Below are 9,776 nucleotides of genomic sequence, written 5' to 3' on the forward strand. Positions count from 1 at the left end.
TATTTAAAAAGTTTGTATTTGGACTGAATCGTCAACCCAGATATCAACCATGCTAAATACTCCAATGACATGCTGAAATAATTGCCAGAACCTGTATCCTTATGCATCTTCCTGCAAAAATATGCCAACCATTCTATCTTTGCCTATGCAGCATCCTTATTCATTGAAAATAGAACACAAAAAATTTCTAGCCGTGGCCATTACACACTCAAAAGCCTTGTTTTCTTTCAAAGAATTTCCATCATTATGTATTATATACATCAACTTTCTTTGAAAGCTACATATCTAAGCTCCAGATTTTTATCCAGAAATGCCTTCAGATTCTGAAATATTTATAAATAATCAAGGAATATTAATAATTATACTTTGGTCATCTAAGGAGTAACTTGCTGCCTTGCACCAGAAGCATTGGATCTAACAGGACCAGATTGAGAAACAATACTGCTATTCTTTATTGAGCTACTAGTCAAATAGCCACCTTTTGATTGCTTTAAGCCTTCTAGAGTTCTGGCTTCCAAATCTGCAATAGATTTTTGAAGCTGCTCTTTCTTCAGCTGATCATGCACATTACCATTACTTTTTGTTTTCATTGAACTGCTTGATATCCCTGCAGTGTCCATGCCATACAATTTCACCTCTCCCTTAGATGAACAAGGCTTATCTTTTGAGGTTGATGTACACTTGTAAAATTCAACATATGAATCACGTTTTGCAGCCTTATGAAAACCATGAGAAACATCGGAACAATTTGAAGCAGAGACTTCTGGAACATTATTTAGCATTCTGATTTGTGTACCTGTTGAATACTGCTTGAAGCACTTGTCCAATTTCAATTTATCGGTTTCAGGACAAACTGTTTGCATCTTTGATATAGAGTCCACTATAGATGAAAGCTCCCTAGGACCCATACCTTTTGAATAAGTAAATTTCTTTGTCTCATTTTCCCTATCTAGCTCATCAAGAGGATATCCAGCATGCCTAACATCATTTGCATATCGAGCACTTAAGGCAGAAATTGAATTTTTCTTTGCAGACTCAGTGTTGATATCTTGGCATGCAGCTTCATGTCTCATATCCTCCCTGATAACTAAAGCTGGAATTTCAAACTCCTGAGGTAACATTTTTTGTTTCAGGACTTCATCAAGATCCTGTCCGCAGCTGATAGGATTCACATCATGAGATGGATTATCTTTGAATGCACTAGTGTTGATAGAAACATGGTAGAGGTCATTGGCAGATAAAGAGAAACCATTCTTTAAAAAATGCATGCCATGACCTTTTTGAGGTAATTGATTTATAAATTCTTGTATTGCCCGTTCATGCTTTTGTCTCAATCCTTCTAGTTCTTCCTGCTGCTTAAGGATTAAACTTCTAAATTTCTGTGCTATGATATTCTCATCTCCCACCTCAAGATTTGCCAAAATATCTATGAACTCTTGTAAATTTTTACCAGATTCTGTAGAATTTTTTTTATCAGGATCCTTACCTGTAAACTCAGGCTTGTCCAAATCATTACTAATTATACAGTCCATACTATGTTGGTTTTCCCCTTCACATTCCTCCTGTGAGTTTCTAATACTTTCCAAATTACCAGATTGCATATTTGCTTCTGTCATTATTAAATTCTTTGCAACATTGGTGAGAGAGCCAGCTTTCTCTTTATTGATCACGGAAGCATTTCCATGTAGTTTGATTCTGTCTGATTCCAAAGACTTTGTACTTGTATATAAACTGGCTCCATTATCGTCACGACTATCAGCCTGACTGGAAATATTACTTTGATCAAACTGTTGTTGATTGCTACTTGAAATAGTATTATCACAGTCTACTTCACATCTGTTGTGCATTAGCCCTTCTGTTCTAGCATGCGCATTTATCAATGCAGTCTTCATAAAAGAATCTCTGACTAAAGACCTTGGAGAATCAGACCAATACCTGCGACCTGAAGGGAGGCGTTCAAGTACAAATTTCCCATAGGGACTATCAGCATCACTTGGCATATCAGAAACATTATCTTTTATTGAAGAATCGTGAGAACCGGTGCATATATCTTCATCAGAAGCTTCCTCAAAAGCTTCTCCAGGTTGCCATTCTGGCACAAGAGCAAGTATTTCTGCATCAATCATGGCTGCAATATTTGTCACATCTTGATCTGACAGATCCAGCTCTGTCACCATTTCATTTGCAACACTCATTGCCGTGTCAGCATCTATGTCAAAAGGAAAGTGAATATTGCGAACATGACCTGTGAATTCAATCTAGTGTTAAGTAGGAACCAAGATACCTTTCATTGCCATCAAAAGTAAAACTCAACAAATCAACAGAACACATACAATCCAAAAGGTGGAGAAAGAATGCATACTATAAGTATATGGCATAATTCATTCAAAGAGTAAATAAGTACCTTCCATATCCACAATTCTAAGTCGTAAGAACACTGTGTTTTCATCTTTCCGTTGCCCCTTCACTGTAAAATCTCTGTTTATCCTTGCACCGTCTTCATTCAAAATTGAAGAAATGTCTTCATCTTCTATGCAATCCTCTGACAGCTGATAATTATCCCCACCATCCAATTTACTATATGGATGAAATCTGTCTAGAGCATTTGAGCTCACTTGCAACTTCTGATCTCTAATTCTTTTTGAATTTCTTGTTTCTACAAATTTACCTACAGACTTTGGTTCTAAGAACTTGTTACCACAATTCAATTCCTCTAAAATTGAACTCAACCGTTTAAGTCCATTCCTCACAGAATGCAGTGGCATTGCACAAGGCACTTGATCTATACACTCACCACCCTCACGGTGGAGGAAGGGGTCCATCAAAAGCTCGCTAGCAGGCAACCTCCTGGAAGCATTAACCAAACATTTTTCTACAAACTCTCGAACTTCAGGATCTTTTACCCTGTCCAAAGCGGCAGGTTTTATCCCCTGCCCATAAGAAATGGATAAGCATGGTATAAACTGCTAATGATGCAACTATAAAGAAAAACATCTGCAGATATGACAATACATGAGAAGAGAAAAGCAAAGAGTGATCTTTCCAAGGCTTTAAAACTCTAAGACAAAAAATTTCAGTTCCTAAGAAAAAAAATCATCATATCCATATAGTATCTCTCAAAAAACCAGCAACAAAATTAAAATAGAACATCTTACTGAGGTAACTTTCTTGTAAATCTGTGCTGCATTTGTGCACTCGCTGTATGGATATTCAAAAGTAATCATCTCCAGCAGGCACATACCAAAAGAATAAATATCAACCAACTCATTGTACTCTTCTTCATAAAGTTCGGGAGCCATGAACTCTGGTGTGCCTGCAAGTTTGAAAACCTTGGATAAGGCATACCATAACTTTGCATTTCCACAGGGAAAATGTCAGTCTCGGTATAATTATCAACTGGAAAGGCATCACAGTTTGAGGCCTACCAATTACACTATGTGCTGCATGAGCCTGACGAAGAATTGCTGCTAGCCCAAGGTCTCCAATTTTCACCTCTCCTTGATTTCCATTAACAAATATATTATCACATTTCAGATCACGGTGAATGATGGGTGGGTCATGGCTATGCAAATATAGTAAGCCTCGCAAAATTTGTCGAGACCAATTTTTTACTGCTCTCATATCCACATGCTTATGCTTTTTCCGATACCTAAAATGAGACCAAAAATTAGGGTACTAATTACCATTCTCAAACCTTAAAAAACATGTGTCAACACCATAAAAGTGATCATATCTCAAAAGGTGATAACTTACTGCCTTAGTGTCCCAGATGTGAATATTTCTGTAATAAAATTGATATTGTAATTCTTCTCATCCACCCATGAGGTGTAAAATTTAATAATACTCTCATGCTTAAGCGTCCTCAATAAATGCACCTCAGAATAGAGGCGTTCCAAATCTTCGGAGGTTTGTAAGACATCATGCACTTTGATCTGGTTCCAGGCAACTTCCATGCCCTCCAATTCATCAAAAGCTCTAAAACTGAAAGCATGTTAAGGAAGGTATCTCAATGTAAATTATATTTTTGAATACAAAGAATAATGATATAAACTCTATTTTAAGGAGATCTGAATAAAGGATACACAGTCTTGAAAGCTCCCTTTCCAAGCACCTCCTTGTACTGCAAAACCATAATATTAAATGTTAAGACTATTGAGAAAACTTCAACTGATGAAGAGAACACTTATGGTGCATATTAGGCTCATGCGAAGACGTATCATAGGTCTTCAAATGGCTGACAGCTTGCACATAATTGTTTTCAACATTTACAGTCCATCCCCCACCAGCTCACAAATTTGGAGAATAATAAACCAGTTTGACCACATATTTCTTGCCAACACTTACAGAATCCATTCCCCATTAACCCACAAATTTGGACCACAATGAATGAACTACTTCATTCTTGCACGTGAAATTTAGAAAAAATCAAACATATCATTCACATGATAAGGAAATAATAAATTACATTTGCTTATAAGAACAAATATGGAAGTACTTCCATTAATAAAACTGACCAAATAAAAACAATCATACTTCCAATTGGAGAACATTGAATGCTTATAATTAATTCCAAGAGCTAACCACACAAAAGTTAAAATATTTCTGAAACACGGTCCAAATTAAAAATAATATGCACCAGAAATCATGCACATAGTTACTAAAACATAGAACCTCCCAAATGATTAATCACAGGAAAGCCTGCAAAACCAAGTGGCAAACAAGGCAAAAGGGACCAAAATTAGTAATTGAATTGAAGTGCTTGAACAAAAAATGATTCAATCAGCAAAGCAACTAGTACAATTCCATCATAATTTTCAGGCATTGAGCAAAACTGAGGCAATTACACATAAAACACCACACACCATAGATTTTCCCTTGTTGCAACAAATACAACTAGATTGCCACAGCTTTCTTTATCTGGTCAGAACCCAACCATAATAGCACAAAACTGAAGATCCAATGCAATGATAGTAAGTTAGAATGCACAGGCCACCTAAAGGGCATATATCAACTTGGCAGCACATTTGAATCAGCAAATATTAGCAAATTACAAGACATTTAGTTTTCTTCTATGTACTATTCTGCAGCCTTCAAACATCTGAAAGAGGATCAGACATCAATTCCCTGACCATAGGAATCAACAAAACATGGCCCACCATCCATAGGCATCAATAGCCCTAGAGTTGTGATCGTATACAGTATACACATTAAAGGAGCAAAGTGATGGAAGAGAAAGAGCGGATCATTGTTGAAATAAAACTTAGATCACATCAAACCATCAAAATTATAGTGTATGCATGTTCTTTTAATCAAATTTTTAATGCTTAACAAAAGTTTTTTGTTGCCCAGTTTGATATGCTATCAATTTCCAACACAATACTAGGGTTGCTATGCAGTTGAAACATGTAATCATTGCCTTTATGGTTTTAATTTGTAAGCAAGTACCTTTTAAGTCATATTGTAACACTTAAAGTTCAAACAATAATTTTCTTCTTGAAATTCAAAGTAAGCATGGTAAAATTGCAACTACATGATTACGGATTCCAGGGTAGATCTTCTGTCAAAGTAAAATATATCCTTCCTGTGACAAATACAAGTTACAACGATAATTAAAAATGGTGCTTTTGAAAATTTCAAAGGTGCCTTTTTACCAGATGAGCAGTTCTTACTGTCAAGAAAATCACATTTGTTGGCAGAAATGACTTTTTCAAAGGAGGGGAAGGGATGGAAAGCAGGAAAGGCTTTAAGTGAATTTTCATTTAAGAATTTTGATAAATCAAAATCCAACAATACAATTTATTCAATATGTTTACCATTAGTGGATGTTCTAACCACCTAAACTAATTTACATGAGTCGCAAACATATTTTATTGCTGGTATGATTTTCAGATACCAAACCTGAAACTAGAATAAACATAAAACTAAAGATGCACATATGTTTCCTTTTGAGTAATATAACCAATGAGAAAGAGTTCAAGAATTTGAATACACAAATGTATTCTATCAGCAATTTGTTTGACCAAAACAGAAACTTGCATTCTAGCAAGGTAAAAAGATTTTTTTTTAATAAAAGTGAAAAAATGGAATAAATTGTTTTTTGAAAAAAAATGACAGAAATTTTATATAAGACAACCTACATTCTATATATATTACCTTAGACTAAATACATATTTTCCCATTTTCCAATACGTTGTCCGTAGTATACTGTACAGCATTCTTGATTTGCTTATCTATAAATTGACACGATTATAAATTTATATCGAATAGTGTATTATACAGAGAATTTATCATATATATGATATAGTAAGTAAAAACATAGTACTGCTGAATCGGTTTCATGTAGACTCTGCTACTTATGCTATGACTGATATACAACCCACCTTCGGCTTCATAAACATCGACACAAAAATGAACATATATTGTGTATAAAATATGATGTATAACACATATAGACAATTTCAGACTCATTAAAAATTGCAATCTTCAATGTTGACCACAACATACAAAAAATGCAAGTTTAAGTATTTAATTAACATGCATTTAAACATACATACTTTCAAAACCTCCAATCTTGCTAATCTTGAAATTCTTAAGATAGGACCCAGGTTTGGGCACCCTAACCATAAAACTTTGGCCCATCACCCTACTAAATATGTGGCAAGTTTGTGATAAACAAAATTTGGGCAACCTGACCCGCGTTTAAACCCTTTTGGATCCAATAAACGAGCAATAACCACAACTAACACGATGGGCAACTCACTATTCTACATCTCCTTGCACTCTATTTCATCCTGATGATGGATCATAAAGTGTGATCCGAAACATCAATGCTAAAAACTAGAGACGCAATCAAATCCAGAAGCAATTAAGGAACAAAATTAAAAGGGTTTATATGCTTTTGAAAATCATCGTAGACAAGTCAAAAAGTTTGATTACATTGAACAATACAATTTCTGTAACAAAAGAAATTGGCCATAAGTTCTGGTACAGGTTTCCATTTTCCTTGTCATAAAATACAAAAACAAATTGCAGCACAACAAAACAAGCAACGTGGTGAAAATAATAGTTCAACGGCTGTAACATACCGATAAATGGGATTCATTTATATGTAAGAGACCCAAGTTTAAATCTTGACACTGTACTAATGCAGCCTGTAGCCTAGATGACAATCCCAATAGGAGCTGAGGACAAATCCGCACACCAAACTAGCCCAGAGGACAAATCCATGTAGCAGTGTTTCTCCAAGTTTTCATGACAGGGGATTTGGGCATGGCAAAAAAATTCCAAAATATTGGAAGAAAGCAGCTGAATTTTTTTGAAGTTAATTTAATGTGCTGATGTTGCAATGATTATCCTTCACCTTTTTTTACACTTTTACAGATTTTTAGCATTTTTAACTTACCAAGTACCTTTTTAATTTTAATGTGCCAAAAAGAAAAGGCTGTCCGGTTCTTAAAAAGAGTGGCATCCCCTACGAGTCCCCAGACATTGGAGTTGTCACTCAGACCCCAGAGACACATTCCTGTCAAACACTGCCACTTAGTGTTAAAGCAGCATAGCCCAGAGGATGAATCCCCATGGTGCGTTAAGGCGGGTTTAAAGGCCAAATCTCCACAACTTGTTAAGGCAGCCTACAGCCCGGAGGACAAATCCCAACCACATTAAAGTGGCCGACATCCAATAGGCCAGAGGTTAATTGTTGATATTTCAACCCTTGGACCTATGGAAAAGGAGAACAACTTCACAAGGTAGTTAAAGCTGAATACAGCCCGAAGGATGATGTCAGTAACCGTTGTGAAATTTATTAAACGTTTAAAATTAGATGGTTTTCATTAGTAATTCTCTCGTGCCATTAGAATATTATACTAATTAGTTTTTTTTGTACTGGCATTAGTTCTACATGTGCATTGAAAAATCAAGTATTTTACCAGAGAGAACGGATTATTTAATTCATTGAAATAAAGATAGGGAATGAGGAAAACAACTTACTCGGCCATAGCGCCCACTAGGATCTAACTCCTCGAACTCTGAATCAGTTTCATCACTATCCTGGTCTGATGGAGCGTTCCCTCCGTCTGTTTTATTGTCCACCATATCAGAAAACCTAAATAACCCACTATTAATCCCTCTTTACAAACCCTCTGAATCTATTTGCAACACTAAACGCCTTCAATGCAGCAACTTTCGCTTAAAAGAGCATTTTCCTGCTTTGATCTCTATTCAGTCCACAGATTTTCAATCTAGATTACTCCCACGTATCCTCTGCATCAAATATTTATGAAATTTCTCAACTATTCCATGCTCAAAACCAAGAAAAAGCAACTGAAACCCCTCAGAATTCTAAAAAACAGTGAATTTCAGATAGAAGCCATTGTTTTATAGTCCACGTAGGAGAAAAATTGATTGATTTTAGAGATTTTACGTCCGATACAAAAGAATGGATAGATAATTTAAAACAGCATAACTGACTCCCAACTGGATCAATATCAATGAAAAAACATACCGATTTAAATCGCAGAACAGAAGAAATTCGAAGCTCGCGATCAATAAATGTACAATTTTTTTCGTTGTAAATAAAAATACGTAATTAAAGCTCAGATGTTGAAGAATTTTTACGATGTTTTTTTTTCGACAGCGCGAAATCTTGGCAGATTTTGTGAAGTGGATGTCACGTGCTCAGAAATACTCAGATATTTCTACTGTTTTTTCACTTCAGATATTTCAAAAAAATAAATTATTGATAGGCGTAAAGGTTTTTAAAAAATCCATTTTTATCATTTTTATTAAAATTAAACTATTTTAAGTATATATTAGACTGCTTTTAAATGATTTTAATCTAAGTTTGGTCACTTAAATTAAATAAGTGGTTTTTAATCTAAATTTAGATGTTCAAATTAAATAAAAAAATAAATACTACGGTTGCAATTATTCAAATTAAATGATTTTTTAATATAATTTTAGGTTGCTTGAATTAAATGATTTTGTTCACTTAAGATTTGATTGCTTAAAATCAATGTTTTCATATGAGTTGTATTTGTTGGTGTGACGGAAAGAAAAAGATTTTTGATTGGTTGTTGTGGGTGATGATGTGTTGGTTGGCTTGGCATAGAGATTGAGTATCTTGGAAAAGCCTCATGTAATTATTGATAAAATGTGTCTATTCTCACTTTTGAATTAAAGTTGTGGACAAGTGTCATTTAGTATTTGTGAAGGAAAGGTGAAATTGGAAATACATTTAAGATGACATATAGGATATTACTATTACTGTCTAAGTTCAATTATAGGGTTGTTGAGAATCCTACACTAACATGTGACCCTCCTTATCATGCAGATAAAAAGAGTTGGTTAGGTTAAGTACACCTTTTTCGAAATCGGTATACGTGTTTGTGTTCATTTAGTAGATTTTTTTAATGTAACAAGGGACATAATGTGTTAGGTTTTTGTCTATAATGTCGATAAAAGAGATGAAAGAGAGACATAAATATATAGAGAGAGAGAGATGTTCAATAGAGAGGAGTAAGAGAGATGTGGGGAAATACTTAAAAAGTTGCTATCATTTGTTTAGATTAGTTCTAAAGTAAAAGGTGAGAGAGAAACACAAATATATATAGAAAGGGATGTTCAAAAAGGGAGAGTAAGATAGATGCGGGGAAATACATAAAAGTTGTTATTATTTGTTTAGATTAATTCTAAAATAAAAGACAAGAGAGAGACATAAATATATAGAGGGGGGTGTTAGAAGGGGAGAGTAAGAGAGATGAATACATAAAAGTTCT

General features: G+C 34.7%; 1 protein-coding gene across 1 annotated transcript; it reads right to left on the bottom strand.

The window, feature by feature from the left end:
- Window positions 1-200: 200 nt before the first annotated feature.
- LOC131042521 (probable serine/threonine-protein kinase WNK2) lies at window positions 201-8,690 on the bottom strand. Its single transcript, XM_057975835.2, has 8 exons — window positions 8,504-8,690; window positions 7,990-8,262; window positions 4,083-4,120; window positions 3,754-3,981; window positions 3,426-3,649; window positions 3,156-3,313; window positions 2,405-2,930; window positions 201-2,245 (listed from the first exon to the last, which is right to left on the bottom strand). The coding sequence occupies exons 2-8, from the start codon at window positions 8,092-8,094 to the stop codon at window positions 375-377; spliced, it is 3,150 nt and encodes a 1,049-aa protein (XP_057831818.1). The 5' UTR covers window positions 8,095-8,262; window positions 8,504-8,690; the 3' UTR covers window positions 201-374.
- Between the last annotated feature and the right edge of the window lie 1,086 nt (window positions 8,691-9,776).

This window comes from Cryptomeria japonica, chromosome 1 (genome assembly GCF_030272615.1).
Source record: "Cryptomeria japonica chromosome 1, Sugi_1.0, whole genome shotgun sequence".
NCBI classification, from domain to species: Eukaryota; Viridiplantae; Streptophyta; class Pinopsida; order Cupressales; family Cupressaceae; genus Cryptomeria; species Cryptomeria japonica.

Bases quoted from the DNA above. Each gene is read 5' to 3' on its own strand.
- LOC131042521 (XM_057975835.2), bottom strand. From the start codon at position 8,094: ATGGTGGACAATAAAACAGACGGAGGGAACGCTCCATCAGACCAGGAT. The intron at 4,121-7,989 runs GTAAGTTGTTTT...ATGGTTTTGCAG, and splicing joins CTAGTGGGCGCTATGGCCGA to TACAAGGAGGTGCTTGGAAA. The intron at 3,650-3,753 runs GTAAGTTATCAC...GTCTCATTTTAG, and splicing joins ACATCTGGGACACTAAGGCA to GTATCGGAAAAAGCATAAGC.